The 23,480-nt window shown below is 48.6% G+C and overlaps 1 protein-coding gene across 1 annotated transcript in view; it reads right to left on the bottom strand.

Moving 5' to 3' along the window:
* LRIG1 (leucine rich repeats and immunoglobulin like domains 1) overlaps positions 1–3,173 on the bottom strand; it is a 92,106-nt gene extending 88,933 nt beyond the window's left edge. Inside the window, exon 1 of the mRNA XM_074151397.1 lies at positions 2,989–3,173. Within this exon, the coding sequence (XP_074007498.1) occupies positions 2,989–3,173 (185 nt within the window). The remainder of the gene's footprint in view (positions 1–2,988) is intronic.
* Positions 3,174–23,480: the final 20,307 nt, after the last annotated feature.

Raw genomic sequence — 23,480 nt, 5'->3', positions numbered from 1 at the left:
GGTGCTGCAGCTCCTGCGAGGACAGTATGGGTCATGCCAGAGCCTTGCAAAATGCCCTACGCAGGGCTGCTCAGCCAGCAAGCCCAGCACACTTAATTAACTGGCACACAATATTGAGCTGCCTGTTGCTTTTGAGACAAAAAAAAAAAAAACCAACCCAACAACCAACTATTTGTGCCACACTGCATTAAATGTGAGCAACTGCAGCGCACCAGCCCTTCTGCGTATCAGTTATGCCTTCCCAAAGCCAGGGAGAGAAAAAGAAATTACAACTCCAAGCTCTACTGCCAACAGAGAAATAACAATAGTTTCAAAAGATCCCAGCGCTTTTCCTCAGCACTGATAGTCCTGTTGACAAAATACGCGGCGTGATTAAGTCTGTTCCAGAACCCTCCCCAGTGTGCCCAGCCACATTTCCGACCCTACAAACAAAAAAAAAAAAAAAAAGCTTTATCTCCAACACGCTGAAAACCGACTCCAAGCCCCGCTTCAGCTTTGCGGCGCTCATTAGGAATAAGAGATAAAGTGCGAAGGAGGGATTTTTTCAATAGCGCTTTAACGAAGTTAAAGCCCAGTCAGCAGGAGTCACTGAAAACAGGATTTATCTCGTCTCCTCTGAGCGATCTAACATGCCCGAGCTCATCACCCCGGGGAAGCAGACACCTTCGGTGGGAGACGCAGCCTGCCCAGAAGCTATGGGAGATGAGGGATGCGGAGCTCCCACAATGTCACCCCAGTTTACGGCCGGGGGACCCGCACCCTCAGACTGAGCTCCTGCATCAGCCCGGGGATGCCACAAGCCTTCCCCGCTCGCCTTCTGCCGGTTTAAAAGGGCATGTTAAAAAAAAAAAAAAAGTAACACCAAAATCAAGAAACAACTTAGAGATAACTTTCCCCAGCACATGGTGCTTTTACTGAGGACATAAAATAATCAAAGAGTTAGTTAACAATTCTCTGCACTAGAAATTAGCATTTATGATCCTACCAAGCATAAAAAGTATACTTCAGCTTTGTGTCCCTAGACCGAAACAAGCCATTTAAGTGATCTTTAGTGATTAGAAACAAAATTACTTAAAAAAAAAAGTATTCAGAATAGCTTAAATGTTTGCTTTTTACACTAGTTATAGAGAAGGAAAAAAAACACTTTGGTTTTGCATTGTCAGATATGAAAGCCATCACAAATTTCCACTAATTTCCAGCTAATTCTTTAGTTAGTCCAGCATTTACAAAGCAACAAACCATATTCTGTCTAAGCAGTTAAAATATCAACAGCCCCCAGGTCCATCACAGTAGATTTATACATGCTATTACTTCACCAATAAAATTTAAACTGAACTCAAGACACTCAAAAATCTGTTCCATAAGAAAAAAAGACACTCCTGGGTATTAGCACTGCTAAAAAAAAAAACACAACAATAAATTTGTTCAGAGCAGGCTATTAATGCATTTCTCTGCATGAACAAAGATAACGCTGTCCTGTTTTTAAGAGGCACATGGGGATGCTGGAATTATGCTGAAAGGACTTAAAAACTTGCTGCGAAAGGTGCCCAAGGCTGAAGGAAGGATCCTTCAGAGCACACAGCAACAGGTGAACGCCATGAGTCAGGGTTTTAATGCAGAGGCCACACATTCCTCTCAGTACAACACCCGATAATTTCATGTAAAACAAGGCATTTCTGCAGCCAAAAGTGAACAACACCAGGAGAACCTGACAAACCTCTAATAACTCTTCTTAATAAGGAGCTGGACGCTCTCCAGCAAAACTTCAGTGACCGTTCTCTCTCCTGGCACAGCGGAGGAGTATCTATTACAGCCAGGGGTTTTATAGATTCAATAATCTATAAATCTGTTTCAAACAGCAGAAGGGCCCAGCAACAGAGGCACTGATGCTCTTCTCCCTCTCCGCATCCTTATTCCCCAAGGTCAGCTCATAGTTGAGGACAGTTATTTTTACAAGTTCACAAGCGCGCGCGCACACACACGGAGAGTCAGTCCTCCTGCACTGTCACTGTCAGAGGAATTGAGCTGTCAAAGTCAAGCACAGTTTTCCCCCCCCTTGGATGTCTCCCGTGCCTGATGTTGTATTTCAGCTTTTATCAGGTTGGAGCAGCGCTGGGTGGTTGCACAACCCAAGCAGACCCGCTGCACTTTACGGGAAACAGCAGTCACGCTGTCCTGCACCTGGCCGTGGACCTGAACACTTTAAAAACACCCTTCTAGGGGAGAGGGAAAAAAAAAAAAAATAACACAACCCCAAAACCACAGCGCTGTACAAACCACCAGATGCTGGGCTATAAGCTCAGCTGCCATCCACGACATATGATACACCACAGGTTAATAACTCGGACAGACGGACGAGAACCAAGGGAATGGAAGCCGGCCACGCAAATTTTATTGGAAACCACCACCTGGATTTTCCCGAGACGCCCCAACAGCCTGTGACTCCGCTTTTGGCCCTCACTCTCTGGATTTCACACCTTAACAGCTGGAAGCATCGACACGGAGAGCCGGGCCCCAGCGCTGGGGTCCCATTTAGAGCCCAGGATGCGATGCTGGGTACGGCGCGGGGTCTGGAACGCCAGGCCGGGCGTGGGATGGATGTCCATGGATGTCCTAATAAGGGATTAGGGAGCCCGAGCGGGCCGTTATCTCCAGCTGATCCCATCACTGGGGACCAAACCCACTCCTGGCTCTTCTTCCTCCGTGAAACCCGTAGGGAGGGTAAGGAGAACCAGCCCAGCGAGGGAGCCCCGAGCTCTGCTCACCCGGGACCAGCATCGCTCCCCTCCGGCGGGACCCTTGGGGAGACACCGGACCGCGGGGGAAGTTTCACTCCGCGCCTACGAGGCGGAGGAGACCGCTTTACATTAAAAAAAAAAAAAAAAAATTGAGTTTTTGGGGTTCTTTTTCAGTTTGGGCTCTTTTTTTCAAGCGGCGCTGCCCAAATCCCCCCGCCGCCTCTCTCCCAGCCCCTTCCCCGGTACTCACACATGCCGCGGCCAGCGGGGCAGGTCCCGGGGCACGGCGGGCAGCGCCAGCCCGCCGCAGTTCAGCAGCTCCTCGTCGCAGGCACAGCCGGCGGGGCAGCCGGCGGCGGCCGAGCCCAGCAGCTCCAGCAGCAGCAGCAGCAGCAGCGCCGCCGCCCCGCCGCCCGCCCGTGACGGCACCGCCATTTTGTATCCGGCACCGGAGAAGGTCCGAGGCGGGAGGAGGCGGCAGGAGCGGCCCCCGGCGCGAAGCGCAGCGGTAACGCCGCGGGCCCCCGCGAAGGCTCAGCGCCGCTCCGCCGCCCGCAGCATCGCCTCGGCCGCCGGCGGCGCGGGGCGGTCACGGCACCGGCATCCACCCGCCGCCGGGCACCGCCGGGCGGGTCGGGTCCGCGTCCCCGCCGATAGAAGCGCCTCCTCCTCCTCCTCCTTCACGCCGCACGGCTCCGGCCCGGCGGCCGCTGGAGCTCCCCCTCCTCGGTGCGCTCCCTCGGGGCTGAGCCGCCGCCGCCGCCCGGCCCCGCCGCTGCCGCCCGTCCCGAGCGCCGCTCGCCGCGGACCCACGTTGGCGACACCGCAACATGTAGCCGCGCCGCCCCCCGCCCGCCCTCCCATTGGCTGGCGGGCGTCCTCCGGCGGGCCCGCGCACGTCGCTATTGGCCGGCAGCTCCCCCCCCCTCCCACCCCCCCGGCGCGGCGCCGCGGCGTCCCATTGATGCCGGCCGCCCGTCAATCAGGGGCGGCGGGGCCCCGCCCCCCTTTCCCACTCCAGGTGTGAACGCGGGCGGCCACCGCCCCCCCCTCCGCTCCGCGCGCTGCCCCTCTTAAAGGGGCCGCGCCCGCTGCTCCGCCACGGGGAAAGCGGTTTAAAAATCTCTTTCCCGCGGATACGGTCAGTCTGCTGGAGCCTGGGGGCGCCCCCACGCCCCCGAGGTGACCTTCCCCGGACTCCACGAAGCGGCCGAGGGGCCACGCTCCTAACGGACGCCTGTGTCCAGCCACGAGCCAGTGGCAGGGGTGGATTAATTACTCACGCGTGTTTCGGAGCAAACCTAAGCGGCTGTTCCGCTTCCCAAAGTTACCCGTATTTCTGAAATCCCAGCACACAGCAGACGTAAGGGAGCACACAGTCCAAAACGGGCCGAAGCATGACTCATTAGATGGCTGCAGCAAGATCATTACGGGCAAAATTAATCTTAGAACATCGATACACTCCAGAGACTCAATTTAGGGGCTGCTCCTGAGCTTAGTGGAAAACATCCAGCTGGCCTTGGTCAAGTTTGATTGTGGCTTGCACAGCATTTTGGGGAGGACGCTCAGTGCCCCCATGGCAGGTGGGAATGATGTGGTTTAACCCCTCGAGTCAGCCCAGCCTCACACCAGGAGTGACGTGGGGAGAAGAGGGTGTGCTATTGTAAGGGACAGAACCACACGTCGCGGCCAGCCTTTCAGAGTGACGAAGAGTTGGGGCTTTTTAAGGCTGGGCTTCAGTATTCCTGCCTGTGGTCCCAAAACTGGGCAAAGACCTTCACGGAATCACGGAATTTTCAGAGTTGGAAGGGACCTCTAGAGATCATCTAGTCCAACTCCCCTGCTAAAGCAGGATTTCCTATAGCACATCACTCAGGACTGCATCGGGGCGGGTCTTGAAAATCTCCAGAGAAGGGGACTCCACGACCTCCCTGGGCAGCCTGTTCCAGTGCTCTGTCACCCTCACCTGAAAGAAGTTTCACCTCGTATTTAAATGGAACTTCCTGTGTTCCGGCTTGTGCCCGTTGCCCCGTGTCCTACCACTGAATTGGTGATCACGACGATGAAATGCTACTTTGATGTTTTGAGGGAAGGTGTGAGAGGAGACACGTTTTTGGAAGCTTTCCCTCTGGATGAGGATTTTCTCTTCTCCTGCCCATTCTCCTTTTCTTCTAGATTTCTTACAGATTTGGCAATGGAGCAATTAATTTAATCAGACATAGAGCACAGGGACATTCTGGGTTAGGTAGCCAGCTGCTGGCCACATGCAGCAATCAAGTCATTCCCTGGACCCAAGAGCATGGTGGGGAGGACGGTACTGCAGCCCCCGTGCCTCCTGGCTTCTGGGGTTCAGTACGTGCCATGTGCACTGGTGAAAAGAGTCTGGAAATCCTGAGAGAGGAAGATTTAGCTTTGGAAGATGACCTGGTATGAAATGTAGAAACTGGGTTTGTTGATGGGGGCAAGGTCTTGGTGAAGAGTTTATGATTTCAGCACACACACCCCCCCTGAAATCTCGACCATACACCGCAGGAAGCAGCGTTAGCTATTACTGGCATAGCGTTTCCCTTTTCTTCCCTATTTACTCTCGGCAGCCCACCTGCGCAGCAACCATTTGGGACAGCTTTGAACGTATCAGATTGCACAGATTAACGATAAAGGGAAAGCTCGGTCTCTGCAAGGGCTTCTCCTTCCTCAGCACTAGGGTGAACAGGACTTTGCGGCATCCCGTCCCACGGAGTCACACCTTCCCAGGGACCAACCGCCCCGGTGCTTACTGGTGTCGGCCGGGACGGCTGCTCTCCTCCAGTCGCACACAGCCTTGAGCTGGGTCCCCGATGACAAGCACCCTTCAGCGCCCACACTGCAGATACTGCCTGGGCCAGCCCTAAATCTTTCTGGGAATAATCAATAGGCATTATTTATAGGCAGAGGCTTTCACTAGGTAAAACTTGGGGTTTAGGCTTTTGTTATGCCAAGGGAGGGGAAAAAAAATATTCACCTTATTTTGGCTTGGGGTCCTATTTCAGCCTTCAAGAACTGGAGAAAACAGGAGAATGACTTATGTTTAGTCCCCCAATTTGTTTGAAAGCTGTTTGCAAATTAAAAGCAAGCGCTCCTGTGCCTGGGGAAGGAATCTAAGGCAGGAAGGGCAGATGTATTACAGAAGATAGTGCAGGCTTATACAAATATATGGCAAATTAAAAAAAAAAAAAAGTGTTTTAGTTCTTCAATGTGACAAACCCAAAGCTCAAGGCTCTTTCATGGAGTGGATTTCTCTTGCCTGGTGGGGCAAGAAATGAAAATAAAAATGAAAATAAAAAAATATTTCTTTATTTTCCAGTGGTTTCAAATTTGACACCCAAGCTTTTTAATTCATTTTAACAATTAATTTTAATATTTTTAAATTATTCTTGCAACCCCTGACCTCGAACCCTGCTGATTTCATCTCACCCATTCCGTGCAGGACTCTCACCTCGCACCATGCGACTGCCATTGCAGTACCCATCCCCAAAGCCCCTCCGTCGTTCCCCTGTCCCGCGACAAGGACCAGAGGCTGGCCATGGGGTCTCCCATGGTGAGAGAGATCCGAAAGCCTTAGATAACCTTCTTAAAAAAGGTGTCTGTCTAAAAGCAGCTCTCGTGGAAACCAGGCCAAATCGCCTCACATTTGCACAAGATCACTGTGCATGGAAAATAATTACTCGAGGGCAGCGGGTAGGAAATGAGACTGTTCTCGCAGTTGCACTTTCCCTCCTACCCAAGTCAATGCCTTTGCTAGAGAGGAGCCTGTGTACAGCATGGAGGATGTTTCTTCCTCGAACCTCATTAAATCTAATTAAATAGCTTACAAAAGTATTTATGAAAACAAATTTTAAAACGGCAAAGGCATGCCAACAAGGAAGATATTTCTAATTCTGCCGGTGTCTTTTTGTGGATTTGGAGCCGGTTCAGAAGTGCACACTTGGAAGGTAATTGCTGACAGCATGCAGAATCCATCAAGCTATAATTAACACGCTACTATTATTCTAATTGCCTCACTCAAGCTTCTGTGTTTTTTAATTGTAGAGCAATTTGCCAATAGAGAATTTAATTGCAATACATATTTTATACATTTTGGGACAAAGTACCATTATTTCCACTTCAGCAAAAATGTTCCTCAGTTTTTAATAACTTGCCTTATTCTTTTCTAGGATTTTTTTTTTTTTTGCCCGATAAAGGAATTTGATTGCAACCTCTTGTGAAATTAGTAATGATATAATATACAGGAGCGCCTGGAGGCTTCAGTTTGGATCATGACTCTATTAAGCGAGGAACTGTACATACATGTAGCAAGACACAGCCCTGAGGAGCTTGAAATCTAAACAGAGAAGACAAACTGAGGTGAGAACAGAAGTATTATCCCTGTTTTACAGCTGGGGAACCGGAGCCCCAGATGACTCACCTTAGGTGACCCTGTGCACCTAGGGTGCAGCCAGGAACTCACACGAGCCCTGAACACAGGGCACCCTTCATCTTGACTGTGAACTTATTTTCTGTCTCCTGGTTCCTGCAAAACTATATCCCTGTAATTTGATTTGCAAACTAGACCTTCTAAATAACTTTTAACCATCTGGGATCTACAGTCACTTTTCACGAATGCCTCGGCTTTCAGAGCAAGACCCAGTGTTGAACAGGAGCCCTGGTGAGGCTGCAGAGTACCCCTGCAGAGGTGACACGCTGGGTGGACAACAATAGCAATCCTGCCAGGCTTCATGAGGAATGCGTTTGACTTCTCCTGGGGCAGGCTGAAGATTGGAGGCAATGAAACACAAAAGCATGGACCTTAGCTCATGTTGACCATCCTTGCCTTTCACAATTTTCCTTCACCTTGGTGCTTCTGTCTGCAGGGCCACAAATCTCTCCATAACAAAGTCTGTCTTCTTCTAGTAATGCTCATGATGGCTTTCTACCCAACACTAATGGTGCTGAGGTTTGTAAAACATCTGAAACTCATGGCTACAACCCCTTATATCGTCACCCCGGTGCATTGATGTGTCAATCAATATTATTATGGTGATAAATGCTTAAAAGGGTTACAGGAGGTGTGTTGTGGGGAGTGTACAAGATCACAGTGATTATTCAGCACAGCAACAGACACATTTATCCATAGCTAACAGTGGTCTTTGGTATCAGTTGCTCACGGCAAGCTGCAATGGTTTGACTCCTGGCATCCAAGTTCCAAGAGATGGTTTCTCTGGTATGACCAGCTCAACCAAAGCATCAGCATTCCAGAGGTTTATTAGTTTATCTGGTTACACCAGATCTGCAAGGACAATTTTATGGCATCTTGCCACCCAAAGCTGGTCTCTGTCTCTCTTGGATCCCAAACCTGCTCCTCGGAGCTCGTTTTGTTGGAACAACCTGTGAGATGTATGACGTGATCCAAAAGTGCCTAGCAGCAATGACTAATGATAACATCACTTCTCACTGCTGTAATGGGTGAAGCCGATTCAGCTTAGCAGGAGGTAGCATATGACAGTGAGAACTAAAGGAAGAGATGATCAAGTCAAGCTTCAGGATGGGGTCACTGGCAGTGCTGACATGAAAGTTTAGCTTGGGCTCAAACTCCATAAAGTTTGCCTTGCAGTGACACTTAAGCCTTTTCTTCCCTTAAAATCAGAGACCAGTGCTTGAACTCTGGTCCTCTTGGAACATAACGTCTTTGATCAAGACCAGATCATGCTTCATTAATGTGAAAGTTCACTCAAGTAGCTGCTGTCATTTCATTTTTCACAAGCAGTGAGTTAAATTGCATTCCCAGCCTGGGACTGGCACAGGCAGTTAGGAAAAGATGGTTCAGAGAGCTAGATCCAATTAACTAAATCCATGTTCTGTCACAATGTTGCCATCTCCGATTCTTTTGTTTTTCCCTCTTGAAGGAGTTGTTTTAAAGCTTTTGTGTAAATATGTGTTTATTTATGTCCTCTTTTTAAAAAGTGTACTGTCAGAAAAGCATGAGAGCAATTTACTGTCAAAACAGACAGGGGAGAGAAAGCAGACTGTTAGCACTAGAATATTGTCTCCCATTTGGGTTGGCAAAATGCATTACAAGACAGAGGGTTTGGGTATAAACCTGTGGTACTCAAACCTGAAGTTTACATTCAACTGCTTAAAAGCATGTTTTTGTAGACAAGGCCATGGACTAACTCCAAGAGCAGGAAGAAAGCTGGTAGACCTGAAGTCTGAACACCGTCTCTCTGCTTGGATCACACATTTCGGCACAACATCACTCTTCCCTAATCATGCTCAAGATCCAAAATCCAGAAGTTTCTCCAAGCCCAGGGAGAGACTTGGCCCTGTGCACGAACTGGCAGGTATCGGGGTTTGCTCTTCAGATCTGAGCTTGGACTCAGATCTGTGCCGAGCCTCCGACAGCAAGAGCAGAGCTGGAGACACAGCTATTCCCGACAGTGACTAGGGCTAACAGTGTTTATGCTATGAAGAGCTCTATTAACTGGCATAATAACTATAATTATATGGTGTAACTTCTTTTTGTTGCTTTCACCTCTAGGCTGAGATGGAAGTGTGAAGTTCTTGCAGCCCCAGAGGAATGTGTTAGATGAAATCATGCAAGTGAAGCAAGGAAGCTGGGATCCAGCTACAGATAAACTAGGAGCCACCTGCCTCTGCTTGGAGAATAATAACAAAAGGTTTAGAAATATCAGAGGAGGAGAAGTTTAACTTCTCTTTCAGATAGAGATGCTTTAAATCAAGACTTTCTTTGCTTTGGACAAGCCTCCTCCAGAAAGGGCAAGACACTTCAGGTGCATCTGAAAAATAGTAAATGCTTTATTTCACCACAAACCTTTGCCTCTGTGTAAGCAGGAAAATGAGCCACCAGCTTGCTTAATAAAAGTAACGGGCTCCAAACCATTTCCAGAGTAAAGCTTGTATTTCCTTGCTGATGGCTGTTGGCTTCCAGTGACTTTCACAGCAAATGAAGGTAACTCACCACCAACGACAACTCCCCCCTAAAACAACCCACACCTCTGTGTGGGCTCAGGACATTGATAAGGAAAACCCCAAATGGAGTGAGTGCAGGGTGCCCTCTCAAAAAGCTGTTCAAGCCAAGTATTTATTTACTAGTTCACCGTCAAGACTTTATTCTACAGATGAAGGGCACCATCAGCAAGGGTGGTTTCTGTCTGGCAGTATTTTCAAGGAAAATTTAGCTTAAAGTTGCACAAATTACGGCTGTTCTCAAAGGTCCAGATCCCATATAACAATTAAAGGAAGATGATTGCAGAATGACCACAGCAGCCAGACTTTGGAAGGATCTGGCAAGCGAGAGCTGCCTTGCAGGTCAGAGCTAGTTTTTTCCAACCATTGTACTTGATTTTTATCCATACTGGAAATGGGGCAAGACACCTTGTGACAACTTTTATTGGTACTCAGCCACTGCCTCTGTGATTACCATGGGCTATTACTACCAAACTGCCTCTTATTGCTTCATCTGGCTGGAAGATATTAGGATTTGTCCGCTGCTTCATTATACTTTGATCCCTTGTTTAGAAAAGAAATCTGTTTCCTTGCTATTAAGTGCCTCGTTCTTGGCTTGGGACTGAACTGCAGACTGATACTTCTGCTTGGCCCTTGAAACCAACTATTAACCACACTTCTTGTCCTGCTGGTACCACCCAGGAGTGCATCAATAGTGCAATACAAATGGCAGAGCATCATTATATGAAGAACAAAATATGTGGCAGGGCCCTGCTGTGGCTTAGAGGCTCTGAGAAGAATCTCTCAAAATATCTGAGACATCTGCCATGTGTAAAATCTCATGATTGTTCTTCAGATTCTTCTGTGGATACATCACCCTGTCTCCCTCCCTGTCTCCCTCTGCTAACGCATGTGCTTCTTACCACCAGTGTGTGACACAAGAGTTGTTTTCCTCCACAGTTATTCTACGTATTCAGCACCTGAAGTCATTATCCTCCATTTTGAGAAATCCTAAATCACTTCCATAGTGCACAGTTGGGATGACATGAAGGATTATAACTTCATGTGGGAATAAAGAGGAGCAGATGAAGACTTAATAGACACGGATCCTGTTTTATGCCAATGCCATAGCTAATTAGAAACAGGGGGAAAACAAGTAGATGGGATCTGTCTCACACTTCTCTCAGAGTTTTCTGTGGCATATGAGTGACTCTCTAGCATCACTACGCCAGCATTTCAGTAGTTGGACAACTTCGTCCACAGATGCAGTGGTGGATGTTTGAGATTTGTGTAAGATCTGTGTGTCTCCAGTGACATACGTTTCTCACACATCTTCTTCATCTCCCCGCAAGATGTGAGCGACCATGGGAAGTTGCAGGGATGCATAAAGAGCATTTCTGTTATATCCCAGGAGGATTACATTCCTTTTGCCTTTGAGAAGAGGTTTCCATCAACTTGGCAGTAAGGCACACTGTAATGTAAGAGATCACACAGAAGCAATGAGGTTGAATCCATTACCAACTTGTGATCTGGAGGCAGTACTGTGTGATGAGGCAAAAGATGCCTTATGCACCCTGCCACCCAACTTTAAAAAAAAAGAAAAAAAACTTCAAAACCCCCCAAAACCATCAAAACCTCCTCCCCAGCATGATGTAATTTGTTTCTTGGATTAAAGAAAACTACACAGAGCTTTCAGCCTCACAATTATGCTGCTCCAGAGAGGAGCTAAATTCAACCAGGATTTCTTTTTGTGCTTTAGCTTCCATGTTTTCCTTCAAGAGGGCTAAATTACTCCCCTTCCATCGTAATTGGCCAGAGCCTCTTTGTTCTGGTTACCCTGGGTTAGAATATCTTCTATGCTGGTTTGGAAGATCCATAATTAGGCACCCTGAAGATAAGGCCATAGCTACCACCTCCCTCACCTAGCTAGGGCAACATCACCTACTTCCAGGGCACCGAGAATGGGTTCTTGTTGAGAACAGCTTAGGCAACAGGCAATGTCCAACAGAAACACCAGATGAGAAGGTGGGAAAAGAGAAAAAATACAACTTTTGCCTCCTGCTTGAAGAGGTTTTTGCAGTCACTGAATTCAGCTGGCAGCAATGTAGTAAATGGCCACATCCCCTGGGCACAGGCTCACTGCTGACATGGATGAGCACAGGCTTGCTGGGAGGAGGAAGGGGAGCTGAGCTCCTTCCCTTCCGCTCCATCAGCACTATCTGATGATACACAAGACCTTGGCTGTGAAACCTCTCCCTTTGAACCAGGGCTGTCTGCAGTAAAGGTAGTCTTCTCTCCCCAGCATTTATGGGGTTTACAGGGTGTCTGTGTGCTGTGGCTCCCTGGCTTTTCCAGATGGGCAACACCTGTAGGGAGAAAATCAGCTGCAAGTTATCAACTGCCAATCTCACATCCCAGGCACCAGGTACACTGCCCTAAGCTTCTATCCTTCAAAGGATCCTTGAGAGTGAAATGGTAGGCAATGGATGCTATTTTTTTGCATGATGACCTTGCTGGCTGTTTTGCCAGAAATACCAGAACTGTACTTCAGATGACTCCTTGTTCTTGGTCCTAGGACTTGTTCTTGTTTCAGGCAGAAGGGAATGCCTCTGGAATGCGTTGGGTGCTTTTGAGTGCCTGGTGGAGCCTCGTGGCACTTGGGATATCTGTGGTGATCCCCAACTACAACATGAGGGGTAAGTCAATGAGAATTGCTTCTCCTGTGAAACAATTTTTTTATCAAGTGCTGTTTTGTTTTGTTTTTTTCATCTCCAATTGTGACTAGTAATGGCTGGGTGACTCTATCTGAGCTACTGCATTGTTTGAACTGGTCCCTCTGTGCGAGGTGTTTCCTTGGGACTTCAGATACCTTCTCTGCTGCCTGGTTTTGGACATGTTCAGGAGGGGTTGCTGGTTCCAATGTCCAGGGCGTTTTCAGATGCTTTCTGTAAGGACTGATGGTTTCCTCTTGGTTCTTTGGTTGATGGCTTTGAGATTGGAGTAGTAGTTCTCCTAAATGTCTTCCTGGGCAGAAGGCAAACAGGCAGAAGGTCTGTAAGAACCACCATGCATATAGGTAATACAAAGCTCAGACTGGCTTGCCTCTGAGATACCCAGGTTGCATGGGTTTCGACAGCTTCCTTACATATGGCAGCCTGCAGGTGATTAGAATCCTCTAATAGATCATTCATAATTTAATAAAAGTTAGCTCGCTGTATTAATGTAAGGCAACACGTTGGAAAAAGTCATTAATCATAGCAAGTCTTGATGGCTGCTGAGTCCGCACCTGCGAAGCTGGAGCCTTGGGAAATAGTATTTTGAGCAATCTGCATGGCTTTGACAGAATGCCTGTAAGTTTTTCCCATTACATCATTACTGGGGCCAACACAAAGGCTATCTGGGTTGCTCAAGGAAGTGTATTGTGGAAAACAATCCTACTTTGATGACTGATCCAGGCATTTATTTAGGCAAAGCAGAAGCAGTTGCATTGGCTCATTTGATCTGCGCTGTTAATAGGAGACAGCTCAGTGCATGCTTTTGTTATACTTGCTCTTGCTTGCATAAGTTCTTGAGATATTTTTTTTTTTAATGAACAAAACTGTCTATCCCTTCATGTGGCAATCATGCCAGTGTCACAATCTTAATTATCACTCAAATTTTCCAGATGGGATTTTTTTCCAACATCTGGCTCAGAAAGATTTGCCCAGGTTTAAGCAAGTCACTCAATGTAATACTGAACAGCTTAAAAAGTGTATGTACACAACTAGTTAAAAAAAAAAGGATGGGATGCAATGTGTTTAGGTATGGGGTAAAAATAAAACAGCTGCTTGATTTCTAGTTGCGTGCATTGCTCTCGTACCGGGAAAATGTCAGTAGCTGTCTGTATCCTTTTGCAGCAAGGATGCGAAAGTTATTGGTTCCCTGAAAGGGAAGGAAATCTGTTACATGAATCAGACTGATCTCTGGGGCTGTAGTTGGAGCACCTTGCAAACCATTTACTTTTTTAACATTCATTTTCTGTTAACATTTCTCATATGTTAGTACCTGTTATTAAAGGCTTGATAAATGGCTTGAATGAAAGGCTTGCAGAAATGACCAGTTCACCTCTTTGGTATCAGACTTTGAAATTTTCTGTGCTCTTTATCTACATATTCATTAAATAAAGATAAACTGACCTTCTGAAAAAATAAGTAGGGCTTTCAACAATGTAATACCTGAAAATAAAAGATGGGGGAAGCTGGCAAAGGGGGGTTATGTTCTTCTCAGGTCTATGTAATGTGCTGAAACACAGCACTACCGCAGAATTTTTCTGCATCATAGCAGTTTTATCTTGTTTTAGATCTTTTCTAAGGGTTAATATTTGTGACCCCCAAAGCTGTGGGAGAGGAATGGGTTTTCAGCTGTACCTTGCTGGTGAGAAAGGCCACGGTAACTAGCAGAACATCACTGATCAGAATTGCAAGAACGTACCAGCGAGGGGAATCCGCTCCACCCTCTGCTGAAGTAAAGCCACTGGCAATACATCTTTCCTCCTAAGCCAGTCTTTCAAAGACTCAGCAAAACTTGGCCATAACCATTTTTTTTTTCATAAAAAGTAGCAAACTGGATGTCCAACTCTACACTCACAGCTCTGATGGGAGCTGGCTCCGTTACTTCTCTTCCTGCAACAGGTCAAACAAGCAGCAGGCACTGAAGCCTTTCAGATAAAGTTTCCAAAAACCAGGAGGGCAGACCCTTGGGGCACACCTTCCCAGGGACACAGCTCCATCCACAACACTCACGTCTTGCAGGATAATGGAGCATGCAGGCTTGCACTGCTGTGGATTTGATCCAAACTGACTGTCTAGCTTGTGAGGATGCTGAAGGAGCCCATGGGGGGAGTCTGTCACCCCCCCCGAAGCATCCTTCAGCTGAACAGTCTTTCCCATCTGCTGCCCTTAGCTGCTAGATCATTTTGTTTGCTTTGTGGTCTCTGGTTTTGGCTCGGAATGGCACATCACCATCTTTTCCTAGTTCTTGGAATTAATTTTCTAAAAACATTTTAGGGTGTGTCTCTCTTTCTTTTCTTTTTTTTTTTTTTTTTTTTTTTTTTTTTGTGCAAAAGGGGTTTTAACTAGTTTTAGAATGACCTCAGAAGCCTGCTTTGGTATTGGAAGCTGGAGGAAGGCAGAGCTGCGTGCGTGCCTGTGTATCTCCTGCACTCACCGGACCCCGCAGCTACTGATTCCTTCTCTTTCAGGCAGCTAAGCGCAGGCAGCCGAGAGCGTGACAATAGCTGTTGGATGTCATCCCGTTTCCTCCCCCCCCTCTTAAACCTGAGCGTTGTCTTCCAGGTGTTGCAGACTTTTTTTGAAGTCAAAACACTTGCCAACTCCAATTAAGCTTGTGGTTTGCAGACAAATTGGGAGCCGGCCGGAGAGGAAGCTGGCGGGAGAACAGCTTTGTACGTGTACCGGGCTCCAGGACAGCAAGGTTTCCATGGGTTTTGTGCAAACAGGGAGCAGAGCAGAGATGAGACTGTGTAAAGAAGTAAAAAGAAGGCATAAATGCACAGCTGCATTGCGTCTTCAGTGAATGACTCCACGAGAGCAGGGACGTGCTTTGGTTTAGGTAGGGTGAGCTCTGGTTAGAGATTGCAAAATTGGGGAACTCTGATTTTGTTTGCCTGGCTCATGGTCCAAAAGCACAGTCAAAAGCCACCTCTGTGGGTGTCCTGCCTGCAGGGGCACTAGCGGCTGGATGCAGTGGGCTGGAATTAGGCTTTGCATGAGCACAGTCTGCTCATCTTCTGGGGTACCTGTATGATTTCCTTCCCTCCTTCCCTCCTTCCCTCCTTCCCTCCTTCCCTCCTTCCCTCCTTCCCTCCTTCCCTCCTTCCCTCCTTCCCTCCTTCCCTCCTTCCCTCCCTGTTTTTAGGTGCTTCAGTCACGGATCCAGTCCTGTACACCTACTTTTTTTCCTGCAGGACCTGGTCAGAAGAGGGCTCGTTTACTCTCACCTCTTTGCAAATGATTTCTCGACGTTCTCTGTTCGTGTAAAGCATTTCATCAAGATAAGAGGTAGCTTGAGGCCATTTGTAATGCATTTCTTTTGAATGGAGTGGGAAATAGTTTTTCCAAACTGGCAATATTTTAGAGACCTTTGAACAATGTAATTCTTACATTGCGTAGTGACCAAGTTCAAACATTTGGGTGTTGTGTGGGGGTAAGGAGGGAGGTTATTTTGATCCTACTTGCAACTTTGGGAACGGATGCATTTTGAACAGCAACATAAAAATTCAATTTTGGCACTCGCCTGAAATGGGACACTTCACCTGGATTTAAAAAACGGGTCAAAACAGCCTCAAAACTAAATGTTTCCTGCAAAAAAGTGTGTTTTGACAATTTTTTTTTTCTGTGGGAAAATATTTTATAGTAAGGAAACTGCTCATCAGTTCTAGCATTTGATACTATTGGAGAGGTCTTTTATAGCTTAAAAAAAGTATTTTTTTTTGCATCCACTCTACTAGCCAAAGTGGAATCTGAGAGCAAAGTCTGACACAAATCCAGGAGGACCCAGAGCTTATTAGATTGGGGGTGACTTTTGCAGCACATCTCACGTGTCCTGTTTTAGTGATCTTTCCAACCTGGCTGTCTGCATTGCAAATGCATCCACAGATAACGTGTCCCTGCTGTTACAATGATGTTTCTCCCCAGCATCCTGGCGGTTCTGCTCGGGGGGATTTCCAGCCCTCTTGCTGAAGTTACTTGCTGTTCTCTGCCTGAAAGTGCTACAGCCATTTCCCAAAATGTCTATGTGCCCTTGCCATGGCCTCGTGCCATACCCTTTTAGATCTTGCTTGCTGCACCCTGTCTGCCAGGCATCACTTTCATTTACTGCCCCTACTACACCCATAAAAGCTCTACACTGGTCTCTCTGAAAGCCCTAGAACAAGCTGTGCTACGGCAGAAGAGAAGCACTTGATTGCTGTTGTGAACGTGATGATAAAGAGGATTGGGGAATAGTGCCAAATGACCTTTTTAAAATCCTATACTTGCAGTGGAAGACATCTTATGAACCTCTTGGAGGAAGTGTCTTTGGTCCAGGCACCACTGGGGTGTTTTGGAGGGCAGAGCTGGGGAGCTGGAGACCCCCAGAGAGGTCTGTGGCTCTTTGGTGGCTTGAAATGAGCCCGTGTCTGCCATCCTCCCCACCAGTGAGACCTGTGATGTGCCATCCCCAGTGTTGGTGGCCATGTGGCATCCTGGGTGGCCAGGTAGCATCTGAGTTTCCAAAATCAGCCTCTTCAAGCGGCCCCCAACCGCTTGTGCTGTGAGCAAGAGCCATGTCCAAGCCATTTGCCCACCACCCCGAGGAGGAGGTGCAGGTTTTTGTGGGGCGAGACTTTTGCCTCCTGGAAGCATCTCTTCTGCAGCCTTCTTTCTGACCGCATTTCTGTTTTTCCTCTTGACTGTTTCTCCATCCTCCACCTCCCCCTCACCTCCATCTGGTTTCTATCTGGACTAAACAGATGTTTTTCCACTTCTTAAATGTCCTGTGTGCTCACCTCGCCAATGTCTAACAGTGATTGCTCATTCTTCTTTCCCCAGGTGTAAAACTTGAAAAACTGGGGAGGTTGGGGGAGGACCAGCTTCTCATAATACCTTTGTGTGCATTTAGTGCTGGATGGAGGAATGAGGGAAACCTCTCCAATTATTCACCTTGCAGCCTAGAACCCTCTTACTCCTTCCAGGTCCCCTTCCCATTGCCAGTGTATACAGAGGATCAGACCTATGATTTATGCCAGGGCAGTGTGTATAATATTCTCACTTTCATGTTATAAATGTTTAACAAATCCATAAGGTATCAAAAGAACTTGCAGAGGAGATTTACTAGGAAGGGCTTGTGGATAAACCTTTTGGACTTGGCTGGAAAGCAGACATATACAGTTTATTGCTTCCCCCTGCTGTGGAGTGACAATAGGTTAATTGTGGATTTTTCCTTAAAATAAAAGTTCCTCGCTTGGCAACTCAATCAAGTGTTATCTGTCATGCAGAGGTCTTGTGAAGGATTTATTCCCATTTTAAGTAATGTTTCGAAGGTGCACACTCCATATGGAATACGTTAGATAGACAGCAGCGAGGTTTGCTGGCATGTTAGCAGTGCTGGGGAAGGTGTGTGTCCTGTGGGCACTGGGGCTTGGTGACGGGGATCTTCTGCAGTTCAGTGGGGATCTGGTTTCCCCTTGCCCTCTTTTTCCCCTTACATGGCTCTGAAGGTCCTTGAGGAAGGGTTTTCCCAGCTTCCCCCACAGAGGGGCCAGGAGCATCACGGCAGAGGGGTCTCTGCCCGTTGGCAGGCGTCCAGCAGGAGAAGGACTCCACCTCCTTGTCTACCGGAGCAGAAAGCCATGGGCTCTCCCGGTGAGCATGGGGCAGAGATCCTGGTACAGATCCCAGCTTGGGTCCTTGGGTTGGTCTCGGCATAGCAGTCCCGAGTCCTTGTGGGGCTTGCTGGGGTAGCAGAGATGCTTTGAGCAGTTTTGGATCCCAGAGCTGGCGGCAGCCACTGCCAGTGTCTCGCTCTGGCCATGGCGGTTCCCAGCTCCTGGGCAGGGGGAATGAGGATGAGGCAAAGAACCGCTTCCTCCCTGGAAAAAAACTCCCTTCTGTGATGGGAACTGAATGACTGGGTAAAATAATATCATTTGGAAGCTGTGCTCTGCTTGGCTTTTGTATTTATTTATTTTTCAGTTGGCTGGACTCTTTCTCCTGCAAAAACAGCACCCAGAGACACGATAAGAGAGCAAAACGCTTGCAGGGCAAGTGCCTGCTCTGTTTGAACCTGTGTGTCACAGCCCTCTGCTGCCGGGAGCTGCCAGCTGATCGGGAGGTGGGTGCTGGCCCCCAGCCGCCCCGGCCTCTGGGGCAGCCCCTCCTGCTTTGCTTTAGGTTTTGGAAACTGTCCTCCTTGGAGACCATATCTGCGAGGGCTGGCATTTTCCACAGTGCCTGCCAAGGGGGGCTGTGCCGTGCGGATTAACGAGCGTGCGTGTGTTTCCCTGCAGCAGCCGCGGCGCTCGCCAGAGCACAGCCCGCTCTCCTGGGGGATTTGGCTTCTGTCACGCATCGGCCACCAGGACCAGAGCACCTTCCTTAGTGCTCTGCAGGTACCCCACTGCAAAGGGCGCTTTGCTCTGCCGCAAGCGAGCCAGGAGAAGTCCCCGTGGTGTTCTCAGGGGCTGGTGCGGAGCAGGAATTGCTTTTGCTGTGAATTTGCTCTCAGCGATGCCCTCTGTAACAGCCGTGGTCAGGTGAAGGCACCTGCTGCAAGCAGGTGTGAGCACAGTGCCATACCATTAGAGGGGCTTGGAGATCTGAAATGATGAACTGTGTGGAGTGAAAAAGCCAACCGAACAAAAAGCGACAACCTGAATGACTTAAGACCATTTTAATCTAGATCTACCTGTTACTGCAGCTGTAGCTCTGCAGCGTCAGGCGCCTCGGCACTGCCTCACCATGCTGCGTCTGGCCATGAGGCCATGCAGGTTCCCTTCTCCCCGGCACTCTGGGCATTGGGGCACATTCCCTGCAATTCCTGCCAGTCCTAGAAAGAGCAAAAACGTCCCCGTGTGCTACAAAGGAAACTCTGTAATGTGGGGGCGGAGGGAGGAAAGCCAAAAGTAGGGTTTCAGCTGCTTTTATGGAAGTACATTGTAATGACAGAGAAAATCCATCCCCTTTGGCCAAGGAGAGCTGGGTGTCTGTTAGGGCATCTCAGCATCACACCAGTGTAAGGTCTTTTTGGAGATGGGACCCTTCTCTGAGTGAAGTTGGTGGCCCTCAGCAGCAATGCTGGTGCCGTGTGACACTGGCACCATCGATGGCAGAAAAGAAGTCTGTTTTTTTTTCCACACAACGTATTTCCCTAAACTTTCTGACCTTGAAGTTTTCGTGCAGAGCTTTGGTATTTCATGTTCCCCAACTCGGTGAAAGATGAAACTTGGCGCGGAGCGGACAGGGCGCAGCAGGCGCGTTACTAATGGGATGTGGAAGTGCCATATGGTCCTGAAAAATCACTGTCAGCGAGACAACGTTGAGGAGCTCCCCCTCGGAGGGGAAGGGCAGGGAGAGGCAATTAATCATCTTCACCTCCTAATAAGTATGTGAGCTCTCGTACCAACCAGTGCTCTTGTTGGAAGAGGAAAAATTCAAAGCGCGTGATGCCCCGTAGCCCAGCCGATGCTCGGGCTGTTGCTGAGCAGAGGCTGCACCCCGCTGGGTTACAGTATGTCCATCTGAAAGCACCGAGAACCGGTGACAAACATGACAGGGGGTGGCTGTAAATGCTCCCTTGGGACAGGGATATTGTGTTTTACAGGGCTCCATCCGGGGCGTGAGGCTCGCAGCATCCCTGTCCCATCCCCACACTGGTCTCTGTGTCTGTGGGGCTACCGAGAGAAGTGTCCTCCTGGGGGGGTTCCAGCTGTAGAGCTTTCATTTCTTTTCAAATGTCTGAGGGGTCCGCAAAGCAAGGAAGACTTAATCCCCATGAGAACTCGACTGCATTGGCCTCGTGGGGCCCAAGTCCCCATTGGATCAGTCGTGCGAGTGTGATGCTCAGTAAACACATCCCCAAAGCCACCAGCTGCCTTTCCACTGCTGGAAAATCAGCAGCTCCTTGTTCTTTTATCTTTAAGCTCTGGCTGGCTGAAGTTGAAAGTGGTATCAGGCGAAAAAACTGTTTATTCAGGCTTTTCTTACTTTAACAGACTTCCCTTTGTCCTAAGCACCTCTATTTCACACATTCCCCTTTGCGGCCGAGTCTGCAGTACCGTCCTCTGGCCACAGACAGGCTCATACAACCCTTTCCGCTGTTTTAATTGTAAACTTGGTGTTACGCTGGAAAAGTCTCGAGCAAATCGTGTTTCAGCTCGTCCCTACTTCCATTGACCGTGGATAAAATAATACTTCCAAACCTCATAGCACTTCATAAATACCGCTGCCTGTGTAAAGAGCAGTAGGCGTTTTCCAGAGCCCTGTTTGCCAGGCCAGGGAAATCTGGGATATTTATTGGGAAGCTGCAGCTGGATCTGTCCCTGCCCGTGGTGCCAGCAGTTGCTGTTTGCTGGGGAGCAGGGGTCAGGGCAGTGGCTTACTCGAGGCAAGACTGGCACTTCCAGAGGAGTTTATGCATCCAAATCTGTTATCTCTGGAGCAGAAGGATTTGTCCCTGGCTGGTACCGCTGGCGAGGAGGCAGCCAGCAGGGTGCACGGTGATTCTGGTGCTGTAGGTGGATGGGCAGCTCCTATGCAAATGTGACTGGGTGGCGAGTGACGGTGCCGGGGCCAAGTACGCTGGAAGAATAAGCCTTTCATACGCCTCTGGGAGCCTTTTCTCTGCTTTCTACTGAGACTCTGTCTCCAATAAGGGCCACAGGAGCAGCTTCCAGTTGATCCTTCTCCTGTCTGTGCCGACTCTTGCTGGTGAGCCCATCCCAGCACACGCAGCCCAGAGCCGGCACTGGTGCCAGCACCCCTGCTGCAGCCTCTCCATGCCTCTGCAGGAGCCGCAGCGCTTCATGTGGGGTACCCAGAATAAAGGAAGTCAAACCAGGCTGTCCTTGGCTCGTGTTTAGCTCTGGTTAAGTGAAGAGGCTTTCCAAATTCTGTGCTCAGAACAAGCTTCCACTTGTATTTCCACATGTGGCATCATCCCGAGCTGTAACATAAAGCAGATCCCACAGAGGCTCGCGTGTGGGAAGACCTCTCCCCAGGCAGAGATCAGCCACCAGCGTCCTCCTCATGGTAGTGTTATCTGGGCACAAAGTGCCTTTGCAGAATAGCGTGGTGGAGACCTGCAGGTGAACGCATGGGGCTTGTTGCTTAACCATAAAACCCAATGCCCAGCCTGGGGTATGGGTTTTGCTGGGATTTTTCCAGATGTCTGATCCTGAAAGCGTGTGTTCTTCTCCCTCTTGTCCGCTGTCAGCCCAAAAAGGCAATTTCCTTTTTCCACAAGCTCTGCCACTCTCCTGTGCCCAGGAAGGTGGCACTGCTCTTCCAGCAGCACCACAAAATCGATGGCTTTGATTTCCTATATCCACCCTGGTGTATCTGTGGGGAGAAAAACATCTGTCTGATGAGCACAATCATGTCATCAGTCACAGGGAGGGCCCAAGAGCAGCCAAGCTGGAAATGACTGATGCTCTAAATGGGTATTGGAGACCTCCCGCTCGCTGCGGATAGGGACACGTGGGACTTGGCTGAGCACGCAGGGTTTCAGTTGGGAACGAGCAGCAGCAGTGATATATCTGGTAATCTCTGGCAATTCACCGTATCCTAAATATGTTGTTTCATTAAAGCTACTTTCTGAAGCAGCTCTTGTGTCCCAGAGAGGGGAGGTAGGCCACCGAACCAGCTGTGCGTTTTTTGCTAGTTTGCTGTACTGGAGTTTTAAACTCTGCCGCTCAGTTTGCCAACTGCTGCTCTTTCTGATGCTACCCAGTTGTTTTGCATGGCCTTGAAGTGGTTTTCCAGCTATTTGAACTCCCTAAATGACAATGCTTCATTATTGTCTGACGGAGAAGTGGAATCTTCTGTTTATATGTAAAGGTTCCCCTCCTTCCCCCCTACCTCCCTCAACATATGCAAAGGCACTGCAGAAACTGGAACCAGATAAAAAGAAGAAAACAGGCTTTTAAAGCAAGTTCTGAAGTGTAAAGATGTGAAGGCCACTTAGAAATCATTGCCTCGTGCCTTCTCCCACACTGTGATTCATTTGGTCCAATCCATCATTGATTCAACATGCTCATCCGCCAGAGCCTTCAAAGACAACTGTGCATCTGCTTTAGCCATTCATCAATGAGGAGCACAAAAGAGAAGGGCAAAGGAAAATGTATTGCCAGCTCCCTTTGGTGCTGTTTAATGGGTGTGAAAAAAGGACAGTGGAGAAGCTTGGTTAATGAAAGCCAGGATGGCCAAGGAAGTGCCCCTGGGACATATATTTTTCAGCCCAGGTATGGACCTCGCTAAATTTGAATCTGCAGAGGAACTTCAAACGCAGAGCAGGAGAGCCACGATGAGGTCAACATGCAAAAGGCTAATCCAGTGCAGGTGGATGAAGCTCTTGCCCCTTGCATGGACACCAAGGGGAGAGGGGCTGTGGACCATGCAGCCCCATTGTGTCTCTCATTTGCCTCATAAGCAAGAAAGTATTTTTGGGGAGATGATGCTCTGCTGCTCCATAAAGCTTCTGTAGCCCGATCCCTAAAGAGATGGCCTCATGCATTTTCTTCATTTAAAAAAAATCAAGCAGCAAAACACAAGGATAAGCCTTGCCTTTTGGGGCTGCTCATTCAGCTGCAGTCCTGTCTGCAAATCGCTTATCTTGTACATCTGCCGAAAGGCGAGTCCCTGCAGCACGGTCCTCTGCTGCCCAGGAGTCACCAGACCAAGCCCAGCTGTGTTGACTCAGATGTCGAGCTGCACGTAGCCCTGGTGCATGGACCCGCTGTGAGCACATGGGGTCTGTGCTAGCACAGGCATCTGCTCTATACTCCTCTCTTCAGGCGACACGTTGCGGGGGGATGTGCTGAGCAATCCCCCAAGCAGCAGCACCATCTCTGACCAACCCAACGTGCCGGCAAACTTAAGTTCTTGATGGGCTCCAGGGGAAGTCTCTTGTCTTAACACAACCTGGATGGCATTTTGTTGAAGTTGCTGGGCTTGTTCCTCATGTCGTCTGTGACCCTGCTGAGCTGTCTAGTGATGAAGTGAGGGT

This window comes from Numenius arquata, chromosome 8, assembly GCF_964106895.1.
Source record: "Numenius arquata chromosome 8, bNumArq3.hap1.1, whole genome shotgun sequence".
NCBI lineage: Eukaryota > Metazoa > Chordata > Aves > Charadriiformes > Scolopacidae > Numenius > Numenius arquata.
This window is presented reverse-complemented; position numbering and strand designations above follow the sequence as displayed.